At 38.1% G+C, this 17,573-nt stretch overlaps 2 protein-coding genes across 16 annotated transcripts; one reads left to right on the forward strand and one right to left on the reverse strand.

Moving 5' to 3' along the window:
• The first annotated feature begins 600 nt into the window (after nt 1–600).
• CREBZF (CREB/ATF bZIP transcription factor) lies at nt 601–5,683 on the forward strand. Of its 14 annotated transcripts, none has more exons than XM_036907019.2 (5): nt 601–1,905; nt 2,117–2,194; nt 2,315–3,340; nt 4,011–4,125; nt 5,145–5,683. In XM_036907019.2, the coding sequence occupies exons 1-2, from the start codon at nt 875–877 to the stop codon at nt 2,130–2,132; spliced, it is 1,047 nt and encodes a 348-aa protein (XP_036762914.1). In that variant the 5' UTR covers nt 601–874; the 3' UTR covers nt 2,133–2,194; nt 2,315–3,340; nt 4,011–4,125; nt 5,145–5,683. The 14 variants fall into 14 exon arrangements, with proteins under 14 accessions (XP_036762914.1, XP_036762918.1, XP_036762921.1 ...); XM_036907023.2 differs by having other exon boundaries at nt 2,315–2,547; nt 3,272–3,340; nt 4,011–5,683; XM_036907026.2 differs by lacking the exon at nt 4,011–4,125 and having other exon boundaries at nt 2,315–2,547; nt 3,272–3,340.
• A 4,049-nt stretch (nt 5,684–9,732) lies between these two features.
• TMEM126A (transmembrane protein 126A) lies at nt 9,733–17,350 on the reverse strand. 2 transcript variants are annotated; one of them, XM_036907032.2, is made up of 5 exons: nt 17,192–17,350; nt 15,138–15,233; nt 11,775–11,968; nt 10,555–10,669; nt 9,733–9,964 (listed from the first exon to the last, which is right to left on the reverse strand). In XM_036907032.2, exons 2-5 carry the CDS (start codon nt 15,224–15,226, stop codon nt 9,772–9,774), a joined length of 591 nt encoding a protein of 196 aa, XP_036762927.1. In that variant the 5' UTR covers nt 15,227–15,233; nt 17,192–17,350; the 3' UTR covers nt 9,733–9,771. The 2 variants fall into 2 exon arrangements, with proteins under 2 accessions (XP_036762927.1, XP_057363156.1); XM_057507173.1 differs by having other exon boundaries at nt 17,166–17,303.
• Between the last annotated feature and the right edge of the window lie 223 nt (nt 17,351–17,573).

Consider the following 17,573-nt stretch of genomic DNA (forward strand, 5'->3'; position numbering starts at 1 on the left):
TAGAGATGCATACTGAATTACGTTGGGTCTGAAGAAAAATTGTTTGCAAACATGTACAAATAAAGCACATAAGGCAAAACGTTAATTGTTGAATTGTTGAGTCTGGGTGTTGGGTAGTATTGTTGAATTAGAGTGGATACTATACTATGTCACATTCTGTGTATTTGGAAATTTTTATAACAGAAGCGGAAAAATTAAATTACGTGTGATTTACTTATTTAACTCTTTTTCTTCTAGTACTTTGTGTGTGAGTGAAAGGATTTTTTATTAGAACGGAAAGGAGCCATTTCAGGGGGGATCTGAGCACCAGTCTTAAATGCCAGAGAAATCCAGGATAGCTTTAAGGTTATTCACAAATTTGGTATCTAAAGGATCAATCCTGAGCGACAGTGGTTTCCCCAGAAGTGTCAGCTAGAATACCGGGGGTTTAGAAGTGAGGGCAGAGAGGATAGACCATTTTTTCAAGAACCCGTGGTTTGTTGTTATTTTTGCCGCCGTTACCATGACATCACTGGAGGTCTGAAATTATTCCCACTCCAGGCCTCACTGAATTCTCGCGATACCAGGAGCCCGGGGGAGCGCGAAACGGCGTGGGAGGGGCTGGAGCAAGATCGACTGACTTCCGGCCAGGCCGTTGTCTGGGCGGTGCGGTTGAGTCATCGCCGGGCCTCGCCGCCTGTGTCGTGTATCTCTCCCTGCGCCGCCGCGGCGCCGGGGGTCGACCAGCCAAAGGGGGGCGGGAGGCCACTCGGACCTTCCGGTGCATTTCGTTTTGGCCAGCAGCCCGGCTACCCGCGCTGGGGCCTGGGGTCCTCGGGGCCCGCGAGGCCCGGTCTGAGGGGCCGGGGCCTACGTGGGCCCGCCGCCGAGCCCCATGAGGCACAGCCTGACCAAACTGCTGGCGGCCTCGGGCAGTGACTCCCCAGCCCGCAGCGAGAGCCCGGCACCAGCCGCGACTTGTTCGCTGTCCCCGGATCTGACTCGGGCGGAGACCGCCGCATCTCCCCGCCGCCAACAGCCGCGGGGCGACGAGGGCGAGTTGGACGCCGGGAGGGAGGGACGCGGCGGCGTGGCCGTGCGCGCGCCCTCGCCCGAGGAGATGGAGGAGGAGGCGATCGCCAGCGTACCAGGGGAGGAGACGGAGGACATGGACTTTCTGTCCGGGCTGGAACTGGCGGATCTGCTGGACCCCCGGCAGCCTGACTGGCACCTGGAGCCTGGGCTTAGCTCGCCCGGACCTCTGTCCTCGTCCGGCGGTGGCTCGGATAGCGGCGGCCTGTGGAGAGGGGACGACGATGATGAGTCCGCGGCTGCCGAGATGCAGCGCTTTTCGGACCTGCTGCAGAGGCTTTTAAACGGCATCGGAGGCTGCAGCGGCGGCAGTGACAGTGGCAGCGGCGAAAAGAGGCGGAGAAAGTCCCCAGGAGGCGGCGGCGGCAGCAGCAGCGACAACCAGGCGGCGACAAAGAGTCCCCGGAAGGCGGCGGCGGCGGCTGCCCGTCTGAATCGGCTGAAGAAGAAGGAGTACGTGATGGGGCTGGAGAGCCGGGTCCGGGGTCTGGCAGCCGAGAACCAGGAGCTGCGGGCCGAGAACCGGGAGCTGGGCAAGCGCGTCCAAGCACTGCAGGAGGAGAGTCGCTACCTACGGGCCGTCCTAGCCAACGAGACCGGACTGGCTCGCCTGCTGAGCCGGCTGAGCGGCGTGGGACTGCGGCTGACCACCTCGCTCTTCAGAGACGCGCCCGCCGGCGACCATGACTACGCTCTGCCCGTGGGGAAGCAGCGTCAGGACCCGCTGGAAGAGGACGACTCCGCGGGAGGAGTGTGTCTGCATGTGGACAAGGATAAGGTGTCGGTGGAGTTCTGCTCGGCGTGCGCCCGGAAGGCGTCGTCTTCTCTTAAAATGTAGGGTCAAGTAATCTGCTCTTTATCCGCGTTTACCCCTTTCAACTCCCTTACACCATGTAAAACACCTTAGTGGGACATCTTCACTGGACACATTTCAGAGGAGGAAAAAAAGTAATATTGAATCTTAAAGTGTTTAGCTAAAAAGCATGAATGTGACACTGTAACCAACTCCTAATGATAACATGTGACTATTAAATCTCTCTGACAGTTTCTTTTTTAGGTGATTTCCTTCCTGCCAGGCTCCGTTGTAGGGGTTACAGAACAGTCGTTCCCGCCTCACAACCTGGTAAGGATCCATCTCTTCACGTAACGCTCATGCTCTGCTGCTTAGTCTACTTTAATGGGCAACATCTCAATTTGTGTGTGTGTGATGGTTGTTTTTTTTTTTTTTTTTTTTTACCGGAAGGCGGGAGGGGAATCTAATTTGGGCCCTGTCCACCCTGGAAACAGACTTGTGCTGGTCAGTAATGTGTTTAAGATGCTTCTTATGGTTGAAATAGCTGTTAATGTGTCCCCTTGTTCAGACTTGCGTGTACCTAGCTCTTCTGTCCCCAGTGTGGACATGGCCTTGGATGACATCGGTTCCAACTGTACACTGAAAGCTGCTAATAGAGATACAGTTTGGAGACAGTGAAACAGGTGAAGTTGAATGGAAGTTCCGAGTTGTACAAGGTGCAAATTGGAATTCCAATCTTAGAGCAACTTTTCAGAGGTTGACAGTAAGAATTTGGGGCTTGCACAAATGTGATAGCTATTTTCCTGAAGATGACAGAAATCTCTTAAGTATTCAAGAATGCCTTTTAGTTTCGACTAGAAGATCTAGAAATACAATTCATTCCAATTAACATTATAATATCTCACCATTAGAAAAGTTGGAAATTAACATGCGTATCAGACTCCTGTGTTAGTTAATTGAAGGAGGACTCAGAATGGTTAATGAAGTGTTTTCTTTGAGGACCAGCACAGTGATTATCCTATCACTGAGTATGAATAAATTGTTAAACACCTTTATTTTTGTTGTATTAAAATTTTAGGTTAAATTTATGTATGATTAGATATTGAAGGTTGTGAAATGTGAATGAAAACATGTAAAGTGAGGCTTCACAAAGAATCTTTATTCTCCATATTTCAAAGATATTTGTCCTATTAACAATTTTTAAGAACTGAGTGGTTCTGGCTAATGACATGATTGACACTTCCTAAAGATAGGACATATTCTTCTGTTGAAGTACTCTATTTTCAGTTGTACAGATTGAGTTATGGTGTCCTTCAGTGTAAGAAACATTAAGAAATTCTTTGTGAAACATCACTGTTTGATAAAGTATATACGTATTTAGCATCCTTGTTTTTCTTTGTGCTAAAGTGGATACAGCTGTTGGGGCAGAAGAGACGGGACCAGCTGCTGGCCACATTTCCTGCTTTATTTTAAAAGGTAGTATAAGAAATGAGGAAAAAGAGGTAATATCAGGGCTTCTGATGTCTTTTATTTTAAAATGTTCATGATTCAAAAGTATCTTCCAGCAGTCCAAAGATGTAAGTTAATTTACATATAAAATGTTTTATTTTGTTGTCATTGGTTATGCAAATGGAATCCTTGTTGTTGCACAACTGTAAATGTTTTGTTGCTAGATAATACGAGTTGAGACCTAACTGGTTCTCTGGTTTCCAGTGCATTACAGCATATTTTGTAAAATCATCTACTGCACTTGAGCATGAATGGGTAGCAGCAAACTCAGAACCTGGAGTGATGAACCTGCTTATACCTAAGTGCAGGAGCAAGCCCCACACACAACCTTCCTCCTCACAATGCAGTGCATGGATTTTTTAGTGCCTACTGAATTATATATATATATATATATATACACACACACACACACACACACACACACATAAACCAAAAGTAGTTGGAAAAATTATTTGAAGTGACTAATTTGTGCTATCTTTATGGAATATGTTAAATGTAGCTTTTTGAAACAGAAGCCTTGAATTGAAATTTAATTAATACTTGAACATTTTGTATATATTTCTTTGTATATAATTTTGTGCAGTATCAATGACAAAAATATGGTGTCATAATAAAACCAGGTTTGTTGATCTTTCAGTTATGGGCTCAAAGAATTTGTTCATCTCTAACATGACATTGGAAAATAATGGATGAAAGTAGGAAAAATGATTGTTGTTAGTGCTGACTGTGGGTCTTAAAAGGTTCTGGAAGCAGTAAGTGTTTTTCTAAAAATTATATCATTCCCTTGGAATATTTTCTTCATATAACATCAGTGCTTTTCCTGAATTATTTGAAGTTCGGGGCTGGGGAGAAACTGAAGTCACAGCTTTCTGAATTGGGATGCTTTGAAATTCCAAGCATAGATTTTTAGAATGTCATTTTATAAATGGCAGTTTTTGGAAATACTTGATTAAGAACTTTTGAAAATGGAGATTAGTATCGCCTATTTTTAAAGCTGCTTTGTTAGGTTCCTTATGTTTTAACTGTCTTTTCTTAGTTTCCATTTCATTCTCTTTTCTCTAATTTTGGTGACTTGGTGATTTTGTCGTTTTTTACATCAACTTCATGGTCTTGTTTTTACATGGTATTGCATGTATGTAGGACCTACCTAACGGGCTTTAAGTAAATTTGGTCATATTTATGTGTAAGCACATTACTGTAAATGTTCGGGTTTCTGAATTTACAAGAGGTCTGTTTATTTCAGTATGTAGTAAACAGTATCTTAAAGTGTCCTATTCACTACTTGTTAATTAAAAAAGTTATTAATATGAAACTGTTGTCTTACTATTTTTAGAAAACTGTGTTCTGAATGATTAGTAGTTGGATAAAGGAGACTTCTGGAATATAATATGGGTTGTCTTGAAAGTTTTCATGTTTGACTCTATACTGTAATGGATGAAAAACAATTTAACAATTGGGGGTCTTTTTTTTCCTAATTGTGCCTATATGGCAAAATGATACAGAACTAGAGGCAAGATGTAGCTTTTTAATATTTGTCTTCTGATAGTGATAGGAATTCATACATTACTTGAACTAACACATCATATTGACCTGTTTCTATCATACTGACTACTGTTTCTGCAGTTATTTGACCAGACCTAACTAAAAAGTCCACGTATGTTAAAATGTCATCACACCTCTGATATAAACCCACAAAAAGTGTTCAAAATATTTTAAGTTTTTGTGCATTTTATAATCACTAAATTAATCTCTCTCTCTTCTCTTTAAACAGCTTAGCAGTGTCTGCAAAAACGAATCTTTTCCTACAACCTGTTTACTGACTGGACTGATGGTAACAAAGTAATTGTGGGAGCCATGTCGGTCAAAAATTTTGGCATCTGCTGCAAAAAATGAATGCCATTTTCAAGTTCCCAAATTACTTCTATACTGATTTCACTTTCCAGAAATGGAGATATGAAAAGATTCTCTGGAATCCTTGAAAGACTTAATAGGAATACATGAGACTAAGTAATTTTGGAACAAAATTACACTTTTTTTTTTGTCTTTCATGGGAGTGATACTCAGTTCTTTGCCAGTCTTTTAAAAATTGTAACCACTGGAGAAGAGAATTATAGTGCTTGATCAAGGAATATTAGATTCTTTACATAATCAAGAACACAGTTCATGGAATTACATTTAGTGGAATAGAATTACATAAACAGACCATCAGTGATCACAAGGCATATCATGAGTCTGTATTTATTCCCTGGAGCATGAGAGCTTATCTGAGGTATAAACACACCTTCCTGCATAGAAAATAAAAGTTAATATGAAGTCCTTAACTATAGAGTAGTCTTTTTAAATAGATGTGTTGATTTGTCTGTGTATCTTTAAAAAAAGTTGATTATGAATATATGTGTGGGTAGTTAATTGCAATTCAGGGTAATACTAGTATGTGTGGATTCTGAAGTTTTTGAGCTGCCTGAGCTGAGTACCTTGATGCTTTTTGGAATATGTTGAGGTTTCTAATGAACGCTCTGCTAGTGTATTGTTTTATATTAAAATTTTCTCTAGGGTTATATAAGGGCTTTAGTATTCTGGATGATGGGAGTGGCTTTTGTGGAATATGGTTGTTTTACTTAATTGAAACATTTTTCCAGTTTACTACAAGTGTGAAAAAACACTCAAAACTCTGGATTATTTTGTTTTTGTTTGATATGTTAATACATTCTTTCATCTGGTCTAGACTGAGTCACCTCTTACTCATTTGGGAAGAGTGAAGGTGATAGAAGTGGGAGGGGATAGGAGATAAGGTCTTTTCTTTCCAGAATGGTTATCATAAATAGTTGGTTATTGTATGGTATTACACAACACTTATTAATCCTCTCTGTTTCTTGTATTCCAAGTGTATTCAATGCCTGTGAAGCCAGGCAGCAAAGAGCATTTCCAATGGCTTATACTTAAGTAACTGATGGATGCTCCTACAGTATGAAAAGTATAGCTGGTTGTAAATCCACAACCAGAGATTAGGCATCAACACTATTTGGTGACCATAACTGCCATTTTGATAGAACAGAGTGGACAATTCACTGATAATGAGTAATTATCTTTTAAAATAATGTGATTACCTAGTTCAGCACTTTGAAGGTATAATTAAAGGTCTAATTTAGTCATATTTTTAAGATAAATAATCTGATGACTTGTGAAAGTTGAATAGTTAGTAAAATATTTTCAGGTGTTTAGTTTTTTCCCAGACTCCGTATGAGTACAGAGTTTTGAGGTGCTCCCAGATGTTTATATTCTTACATTTTTTTCTGTGCTGTTTTTTCTTCAGAAACCCCAGGAAATTCCCATCTAAGCTAAAGATTAAAAAGGGGAGGTCTTCCATTAGAAACCTGGAGAGGTCAGCACAGTATTTTTTCCATTATTTGAGCTTGCATACTTGAGTCTTTTCTGGCAGTCACTCTCTATTATCTTATAATACCAGACTAAACTCTTGAGCTCTGACCTGGACTACAGTCATTTACGTTCAGTTTTGAAGTACAGAAAAGTTAAGCTGGAGGTAACTTAGATTTTATTCAGAAAGCAGATTATCATTAGAAGAATAAATCATGCAGTATTAGAGAAAACTGATTTTTCTTAAAGCAATAGATTAATAGGAAATTGCTTGCTAACTCTTGACTTTTTCATTGCTTTGGTTATTGATACAGTGTTTTTAATCCTACCTTTTTACCTTTCATCTATTTGTACGTTCAAGATTTCTTACTTAGAGCCATCTTCCCCACTTTTTTGAAGGAAACTAGTATTAAATGGACTAATGTTTGGTTTAATTTTGACCCAAAGTTATGTTTTGTTGAAAATATTTTATTCAATTCAGTAGTTAATTTAAAATTTTAGTTATGAATCATGTTTTGGACATTTGCATAATTCTATTGATGCACAGATTTGAATTTTATTGGTGGCTCGACTTCCTTTAGAATGTGCCTCCATATTCTTTCCTATGTATCCACTGAGGTCCTAGACCCCTCTGGTTTTAATTCAGTTTGGGGTTTACCAATTATATCAGTATCTTAATTTAAGTATAACATAATGTGAGCCCCTCTCTTTTAAAGCCAAATAACCATACAAAGTAAACTGTACATGACAGATTTAAGTAGTTTGTTTAATGTGACTGAACTATTAAAGTGTTTTCCTGACTGAGGCAGTGTTCTTTAGGTCTTAGCTACAAATGAGTGTTTCCATAAATTATCTTGCTGACCATATGTGAACTGGCAAGTTCACATGTCACTTAATCTGCTCCCTGACCAAAAATTTTTGTAAAGTAGATTTGTAGCAACAGATTAAAAGTAACACATGTTCTTTTGCTTAATGTTGCCTGTTTCTACCAATTGACGATCATTTAAGAACTACCTGGTATAGGACAGATGTTAGAAAGAAATCCTCTTTGGCCACATAAACTGTTGCAAACTCTTGTATCCATTTATAGATGGTACTATGCTAGGGCATAAATATTGTGAGAATGTTTAAGGAAATAGCTTGTACTAAGTTACTAGTTGAATTATATCAGTGGGTTTTGAATTGTTCAAGTTGCTTATCCCATTCCTTATTTTTAAGGAGTCTAATTTATTAATTCGAATTTTATATTTTCGAGGTCAGTAAATACTTTCTAATTCATTGTTTTTTCACTGATAAATAGAACTATGCTTTAAATATAAGTGACAGAACATAGATAAAATGTATTATTTTGGTCAGAACTTTTATCTTGATATTTTGATATTTTAATTTATAAAATAAACAGGTAAAATATTTTTTCTTTTATTAGACTTATACTTTTTCCTAGTTGTAAAAGTGAAGCATATTCATTTTAGAAAACTGGGAAAACCCAGGAAGAAATCAAGATGAAAAACTGCCCCTAATTCTATAAGCAGGAGAATATCCATAGTAAAATATAGATTCTTTTGCCTTATAATTTGGATTTCTTATAGAAGTTCGGTAGGGAATACATTTTAGTTCCCTGTTGAAAGAACAATCTTTGCTTTCTGAAGAATTGAAAATGTATTTTGTTAATTTCATTTGAATCTTAAATCTTTGGATGCAGCATCCTTTGAAGAGACTGAAAGCTGATTTTGCTTTGGAAGCTGCCTTTTCTAGATGACAGGCTAAATTTTTCCTTTCATAGAGTTTTAAGTAGCATAAGATTGCTTAATAGATAGGTCACTGTATTTGAAAGGAATAGTTAAAATGCTTTTTATGTGATCTTTGGTGACAGCATTTTGTTTGGTACGAATGGCTTGTTTTATAAGAAAGTACCTTATTTGGTCTAGATCTACATGGTCCAGTACTGTAGCCATGAGCCACTTGTAGCTAAAAAATTTTAATTAAAACCAAAAATTTTGTTCAGTTGCACTAGTCACATTCCAGGTACTCAACAGGAATATATGGCTAGTGCAAACATACTGTCAGATGTACATTTTCATCATCACAGAAAGTTCTTTTGGACAATGCCGATTTAAATGCTGCCATATAAAATGGCTTAAAGAACAGATGAAGTTTTAGGAAAGGCACACAACAGATCACTTAAAAAATTTAAACGATTTTTAGAAATGACTAGACTTGGATATTTCAGAAGACAAAACTAGGAGCAATAGAAAGAATAAGGCTACTACTTGAATGCCTGATATGTCAGATGCTATATTAGTCTCCTTACATATTTTGTCATAGCAGTCTTGAGTGAGGTTACTGATGAAAAACTGAGGGCCAGAGAGGTTGGTTAACTTGCTTAGGTATCCTGTGGCTAAAAAAGAGGCTTGAGTCTATGTGATCCAAAGAACCATTCCATAATAGTTGGAAGCTTCAACAGAATTTGGCTCAATCTTCTAACAATATAGCTTTAGTAAATAAGGTGACTTTTGAAGGAGGTAGCTATATCATTAGAAGAGCTTGAGTTGAGCTTGAACAACCATCTTACTGAAATTAATCAGTGATGAAGGCTATATGTTTTAAGATTCTATGGGTTAATATCTATGGAAACACTGAATTGGAAAAATGAAGTGGAAGTAACATTTGCTGTGATGTACTGATATTCCCTCTCCCCCCGCCTCCAGCCATTCTCATTCCTTTTTGGACTTACCCAGTTCTTCAGTGAAAACTGCTTCATGGTTGGTTTTTCCTGTTACAGGCAACTGCCTGATGTAAAGGAGTAGAGCCAGTGAGGTGGAAGAGACCATCCTGTGCAAACTAGAGAAGTCAAGACTCTTGATTTGGTAGCCTTTACTAGCATTATCCTCTTGTTGCCATTTATAGTCTTTTGTTGTAGGTCTCAAAATTTTACCTTGTGATCAATTACAGGTCTGTATGTTTATTCATACATTAGACATAGGTAGTTTTACAGTTTTATTTTTGTGTATACATTTGCTTAATCACTGAATTTCTAGTCCAGGTTCAGGTAACTGAAGGGCTTTTATAAGTACTTTATATTGTCTAGACCCAAGGTATGCTGCAAACATAGTCTGAAGCAAAACAGGAAATACCATCCTTCTAAAGATAGGCTTAGAAATTCTGATCCAGTAAGTTAAGATGTTTCCTTTCTCTGGTAGCAGGGCTGAGTTATACCTGTAAGAAAACATGGAGACAGTTCACTAGAAAACATAGCTCTATGAAGTGGCAAACCTATGTACCATATATATTAACTTCAGAAGTCTTAAGAGAAAACTACTTTAGATAAAGTAATACTATTCTCTTCAATGTCTGTTAGTCTCAAAAACTGTCCTTTTGTTTTCTTTATCCCTTTTTCCACTTCACCTCTGGAGGATCATACAGCATAGACTGCTTAATGTAAGAGGCCACCAGAGAGTAACAATTACTTTTGCTTAGAGCTAGACATTTTCTGAAGAATTTTCCTTTAGTGGAAGTACTCAAACTCTTAAGAACATTGAGCATATAATGTAGCTTTCATAGTACTAGGCATAGTACTACTTGCTTTGTAGATGGCATTCAATACACAAATTAAGGACCTAACTACACACCCAAAAGGTACAGTGTGATAAATTGCTAGAATCAAATTCTTGAGAAGTTATATTTGATTGTGTAAGGAAAAACCTCTCAAAAAGGTAATGAGAAAATACTTGCTGTTTTAAGTTGTGCATTTTCTAGGTAATCATTTATATATTAAAATTTTTCTGATTATGAGAAAACAATCCTACCTGGCTGCTAGGCCACCATTCACAGGTAAAGCCAAGAAAATGGGGTACAGACCACCAAAAACAAGACCAACCAATCCACCCCGTGTTATGGTACAGGTTTCACAATTCAAATCACCTAGGAAATAAATTTGTAGAAATGCATGATAGTCAAGTAAACTTCTAGATTTAACGAATGCACAGTTCCCTTAATGTATACAAATACTCAAATTTTCAGGCCATAATACAACAAATGCAAATTTACAAAGCATATTAAAAGGTGTAATTGAACCTAAAATAGTAAGGAATAAATGAAAACCATCTTAGGAAAAACCTCTAGTTTTTCTGATCTTGAATAATCTCAAGTTCGCTGTACTTTTCTCACTTTCTGCACTTGTATTAGTAAACCTGAGCTAGTATTTTTGTCTTTAAGAAATTTCATCAATGGGATTTTCTTTTTTAACAATCTGTACTTGTTATATTTTTGCATTATATAGTGTGACTATTTTTGTAAAATTCTTTATTCATTTCCAAATTAGCATAAGGTACACGAAATACAGAAAGCTAAGTCAGTAACTTAGGTTTTTCACTCTGGTCAGTTCATTGGACAGTAGGTTTCCCTGGATCATAAAAATTCTTTCCACACTGATTTGTGGGGATTCAAGCAAAATAACCAATTTAAACAAATTTGAGGCAGTAATTGGAAGAGAATTTAAATGGACTGCCTCCCTCCCCACCACCACCTGTAGTAATAATACTTATATTTGAAGTTATTAATCAAAAAATTTTTCATGATTAGCTATGATCAGCACATAGAGTAAACTGCCAAAAGGTAATCATTCTTTATATACTTGATAATTCTTGTATATTTACTGTTTTAAGAGATTTACAACATAAAGCATCTTATTCCCATACATTTCTTTCTCTCTTCAGGGAACGTCTCTAAAATATTTTTATAAACTAAGGCAGGCCACATTTTTTTCTTTTACAAGTTGCCAAATAATTTCTTACTCTATGCACTATGGGACAGTTAAAGTATTTAAAACTGCTTTTTACTTGTTTGGTAGACCATGCCACTATGAATTAATTGCCACTTTACATAGAGAGGCTAGCAAGCACTGTTACCCAAGCACTGACTATATTACAACATATAATAGCTACTTGATACTAATATTTAACGATTAATGTAAGGTGCAAATTAATATATACCAAAACAAACTGTGGTGATAGTGATAGGAATTTACCTGTACTCAAAGGTAAACTCACAAAACCTTTGTATGATACATGCGCTGTCAAAAATGGGATCACTGCCATTGGTAAGCCAGCAGCTATATGAGCCTGTGTCACATTCAAGGTTCGTCGGAAAAGACTATTTGCTATTAGGCCACAGAGAGCAGCATTAAGTCCAATATATGTTGATCCATGTTCAAGTAGATTCCTGAATGGGTGAGAAAAATAGTAACTTTTTCTGTTGTGTGTGTTTCAGGCATATGTTACAGAACTTACCAGAATTTTAGGAATAAAAAGATACATTTATCCCTTATAGCTCCATATGACAAAAAACTGAGAAAAATCATTGTTTTACATATAGATTTTTATTCTAAAAGGCTTTGAATTTGATCAACACTGAAGGATACAGTGATACATTTAGATTTTGCTTAATGTATTTTGTGACTTTGCAAAGGATATTAATATAGAAATTTCCCCCAACTATATAGCAGGGAAGAGCTGAAGAGTCTGATTTGGATACCTCCTCACTGGGCTCCCATAATATACAGTACTTACTTGCCTAGCACAACACATTTTAAGGTGGTCCTATCTATAATTACCGATTTATATATCGAGCTTCTCTACTAGTCTGTAAACAACTTCAAAGATAATGGGCACAAAGATATATTCATCTTGGTTTCAGTAGCATCTGACACGGAGAGGGCATTCAGTAGGTGGCGTTCACGCTTCCTTTCACTCTTCCCTGAAGCATCAGAGGCAGGACGGGTGTTGGAGGAGTACTGACATTTAAGGGAGACTCTATGCTAGATACTGCACAACAACCCACTGAAACACAGAAGTAGTTGGTATTTTGAGATAGTGGTTGAACTGGTTAAGCCAAGGTGAGTTTAAAATGTATGTTCGATGCATTCTTTAGTTTTGGAAGAAAATACCTAAATTAATGCTGGATAATGAAAATACTCCAGACTCTTCAGTCTACCACTTAACTTTTTTACCACTTATCTGCCTTGCCAACTCAACACAGGTGTCAACCTCTTACATTTCTCAATACTCTAGTCAAACTAGCTATGCAATACCCTATCTTCTAAGGTTAGCACTAAAACAGCTTTTTTAGGAATTCGTAATTAGGCTTCCTATGTTGTATAAGATACTACGTTTCTTACCTGTCACTTTGCAATTATAATAGTGCTTTCATTCAATCATTAAACACCTGCCACATGCAGCAGACTTGGTGCTGAAGGCACAAAAAATCTAACTTCTGTTTTCATAGTTTTTGCAGGATTAGACATGTAAACTTGAGATGTAACAGAAGTCTATTATGGTTATGGCAGAACAAGAGGCAGTTTAGAAACACTGCATGTAAGATCATAATAAAGAGTGATAAGAGCCTAGAGAATCTACTAAACAACAGCAGAAAACACATGAATGTGAAAGACGTACTTCTGTGAGTGTTAAGGGAATGGGAAACTTAGGCACTTCCTTTAAAATACTGTTATTTTATCTTAAACCTATGAAATATACATCAAGTTCATTTTAGTCATAGGAATCAATCTCAGGTAAGTTGCCCATATGTATCTTATATTAACATAAAATTATATAATTATCCATTATAATTACATGTTGATATACTGTTAAATATTAAAAATATGTAAATAAAACAAGGAATGCAACTAGAATCTGAATAGCAAAGTTTGCTATCTCCCACCCAGATTCATTTTTTTAGTTAATAATTCAGTAAGTAGAAACTTATTATCTAGCAGCCCCTTTGCTAGTCAGTGTTCCAAAAAAGTACCTATACACTAAGAACTCATGACTTTTTGGCAAGACATACACACAAAATAACTAGACACAAATGAAACACATGAAATATGAGATCAATTCTAACAAGTGGCACTGAAATACATGGTACAAGAAATTATTTTGTACATCAGAAAGTGAAGTTTTTGATACTAAAATTTCATATATCTAAGAACTTTTAAAATAACTATTAAACGGATCTAACAATACAAGAAGGGATGCATTAGGAGAACCAGGATAGATAAAATAGGAACAGGAAAAATAAAGAACAAAGCAAAGATGAGGAAATGCTGTCATCTGCCCTGTTGAGGTGCTTATTACTTCCAACCTAAAGCTTGCTCTGCAGGTCTAGCTTACTTTGCCATTGCTTCTTTCTAATTTGGTGAAAGTCCCAACGCCAGAGCCTGCTTTTTTTTTTTTTTTTAAAGCTACTACCATCTGCGTTATTCGTGTCAGTCTTTTTGGCTTTCCCTACCTTGCTGGACTGGAAATGTGGACACAGGTTCTTTTCTGCTTGAAAAGTTTTATTTGTTATCCCAGGAAAACAACAAAGGATGTACAGTATGTGGGTGGTTAGGGCAAAGGGGACTGGGATATACAGTTTATGAAGTCTCACCAAGTTCTTATTACTGCCCTTGGTTTATAGGTTTTCCCTTGTTGACATACAGTGAGATAACACTTCCAAAAAGTATTTGAAGTCCATCCATTTTTCATTTCAGGCAACCACCCTACTGTCTACTCACTAGGATTACTATGCCAGTATTTCTATTGGTGGTCTTATTTTTCTCTCCTACTTTACATCTGTTTGCCAAAAAGCAATGGAATGTTCTTTAGAAATGTTAACTCGATCATATCATTCCTTACTTAAAACTCTGTTCCTTCAACTTTATGCCTACTTCCGCTGTATTTCAGTAACATTAATTAAACATGACAAACTGTCATCCTGTGGCCTAGGCACACGCCATCCCCTCTGCGTGAGATACTGTCCCTCCCTCTTCCACAGGCTGGCTCCTTTATAGTCTTAGATTTCCAGTTTAAATGGAACCTGTAGGCCTTCTTGCTAAGGTCTAAGAACATTTTGTGGAAGTGCACTGTAGTTCACTCAGTATTGTCTTCAAAGTTCAGTATGGTTCCTACTTAGCCCTTTTCTATTTAATAGTATCTTAAGGATCTTTTAGTCATGGGCCCATTTCTCTGACATTCCTTTGTCTAGCTGTGTATGTTACATGGCACTCTTTTAGACTGGTGAGCATAGTGAAAGAAGACAATTTAAAAGCTATTTTAACGTTTGCTATTTAAATGAGTCAATAAATGTTTACATTTGATTATAAGCTAAATGCAGAAACTGAGAACTATATTAGATATGTCCAAAGAAATAAGTTCCTATCCTTGACTTAAAGCAAAATGGCTAATCTCTCTAAGTCTTGGGTTTCTCATCAAGGCAAGAAAAATAACTCAGTTTTCTTCTGACATTTTATGTTATTTAAACCAAATAAATCTGAGATAATGAACCAATGATAAAAAATCCACATGGTTCAAGACATTTTTAAATTAAGATATTTTTAACTTTTAAATCTTACCTGTCTGCTTCTGGAAGTTGGTTAATTTTTCTGGCTATGATATTGAAAATTAAGTTTTCCTTGACAGCATCTGGTTCATGATTTTCCATCTTGAGCCTTAAAGAATTTAAGTATCATTTTTGAATAATGTATATCTTTAGAAAAACAACAAAAGGGCTTATAAAAAGCCTTCTGATGACCATAAATATATAATTTTAAAAGAATTAGCTATGGCTTGAATTCATAATTTGAAAAAATGCATATGTACATATTAAAAGAAATTCTAAGTGAATTAGAAACAAAAGCACAAGAAGCAAAACAGACTAGGAAATATGGAATACGTTTATAACCCTTAAAAATATTAATTTGCAATAGCACTAAATACAAAAGACATAAAAAACTAACATTAATTCAAATAACTTGTGTTCATCAGCAGAGAGAAATGTTTGCAGTATAACTGACAAAGGAGGAGTTAGTACCCAGAATATGCAAAGAAGAACAAATAAGATAAGGGAAAGCAACCCAGTAGAAAAATTAACCAAAAGTTTGAACAGGCACTTCACAATAAACAGCCAGTAAACAGAGAAATATGCTTACCCTCACTATCATCAGGGAAATAGAAATTAAAACCAGTTTTAAGAGATACCAATATGTACCTAGATTAGCTACAATAAAAACCTGACAATTTCAATCATACTGGCAAGACAGGGATGGGGGTGGGGTTACCGAAACTCACCTGCTGCGGGTGCAAGTATAAACTGTACTCAATTTGGGTGTACCACTGTGGGAAAGACACCTATATATCAGCAATTTCACTTAAAGGTATACTCTAGCATAAGTCAGCAAACTTCTCTCAAGGGCCAGATAGTATTTTAGGCTTTGCGGGTCATATATGGTCTTTGTCGAGTATTTTTTTTCTTTTTTTAAACAACTCTTTAAAAATATAAAACTCCTTTTAGCTGACTGGCCATTCAGAAAAAAGTGTTAGGCTCCATCTAGTCCATAGAGTAGTTTATTGACTGCTGCACTAATTGGGATGAATGTCAGAGTAGGGAGATGATGAATGATGAATTTAGCCTGAAGACTTAGCTCATTAAACAAGATTTCAGGATAGTAGAGTTAAGCAAAATTTCAGAAATAACAGCAAAGGACAACATGGTTTTATGAAACTAGATTGTCTTGGTTCATTATCAGACATTTCGCTACAAGGTTAATTTACAACAGTAACAAAAATTACTGGGTATCTGTTGGATAAAAGATCATTTGGGAAATGGTAACTGCACTGAAATTTTATATTTGTAGACTTAAAATCAGTAAGTACAGAGCTGGCTTCGAAATTTAAGTCTAGGTTTTCTGGATTCAAATTTTTTGTGGGTGTTCATTACAATAACATTATAGACACAATCTCTGCTCTACAGGAGCTTTGAATTGTTTTGGAAGTGTGTGGAGAGAGATGTTACAAATTAAGTATAAAGCATACAGTGTGTGTCTGAAATAAATTATTTCCTCAGAAAGTCTGGCCTAATGCTCTCACTAGTTTTCTGTTCTATGCTATGCGTATCGGTGAGGTTGCCGAGGTCTGTGAGGAGCCATTTCTAAGGTGTAGCAATCGAACGTCACCCTTAATTCGGTAGAAGTTATGAACGGGCAGGCCGCAGTAGGCTATTGTGTTCTCGTTATTAGTACTAAACTTCTATCAAAGACAATGCCACTTTAAATTTCACAAGCATTTCAAAAGGCTTCTGCATTAGCTACCTGCTGTCACTCAGGATGGCTCCGAGACAGGCCATGCGTAAAGTGGGGCCTCTGAATATTGTTAGGCCAAGGTGACCCTACAAATTGGCAGTAAACCCGGTATTAAATTCGAACGCGGACATTAACTTTTCCTACGGGTTTAATTTAACTATATGGTCTTCTGGGGTGGAAAGTGAAGAGGCGGTCAGTGCCGTCTCCCCCTCTCGCCCCGACCCAGTCCCGGGATCTCCTCCTCGCGCCGTTGGTGCGCAGTCTGTCCCCGCGCTGTGCTTCTCCCGATACCCGGGCGTTTACCTCATCCCTTCCCGAAGCGCCGGTACCTTACGCGCTCTTCACAGCGGCCGGGGCCGCCTCCGTTCTTTCCGAGCCACGCTGGGGTCACTGCAGACACCGCTCTACTTCTTGCCCGGGCGCAGCCATTTTCGGCTGGCACGTGACACAGCAGTCGGGGGTGCGGCCGCTGATTGGGCTCCGGGACGCGGGTGACACGCAGCCGCGACTCCTCGGAGCGGCTTCCCGCTGTGGGCGTGCTGTGCGCCGAGCGGGCGGCCTCGGGAGCGCGGGGCCCACGCCTTACAACCGACCCCCGCCTCCCAGGGGGGATCCTGGAAATCGTGAATTCTCGAAGTGAAAGTTGAGTGACCCTAAACATGTCCTTTCCCCGAAAACCTACCTTGGGCGCATTATTTGACTTCCTAATAC

The sequence above is a fragment of the Manis pentadactyla genome, chromosome 9 (genome assembly GCF_030020395.1).
Source record: "Manis pentadactyla isolate mManPen7 chromosome 9, mManPen7.hap1, whole genome shotgun sequence".
Lineage (NCBI taxonomy): Eukaryota > Metazoa > Chordata > Mammalia > Pholidota > Manidae > Manis > Manis pentadactyla.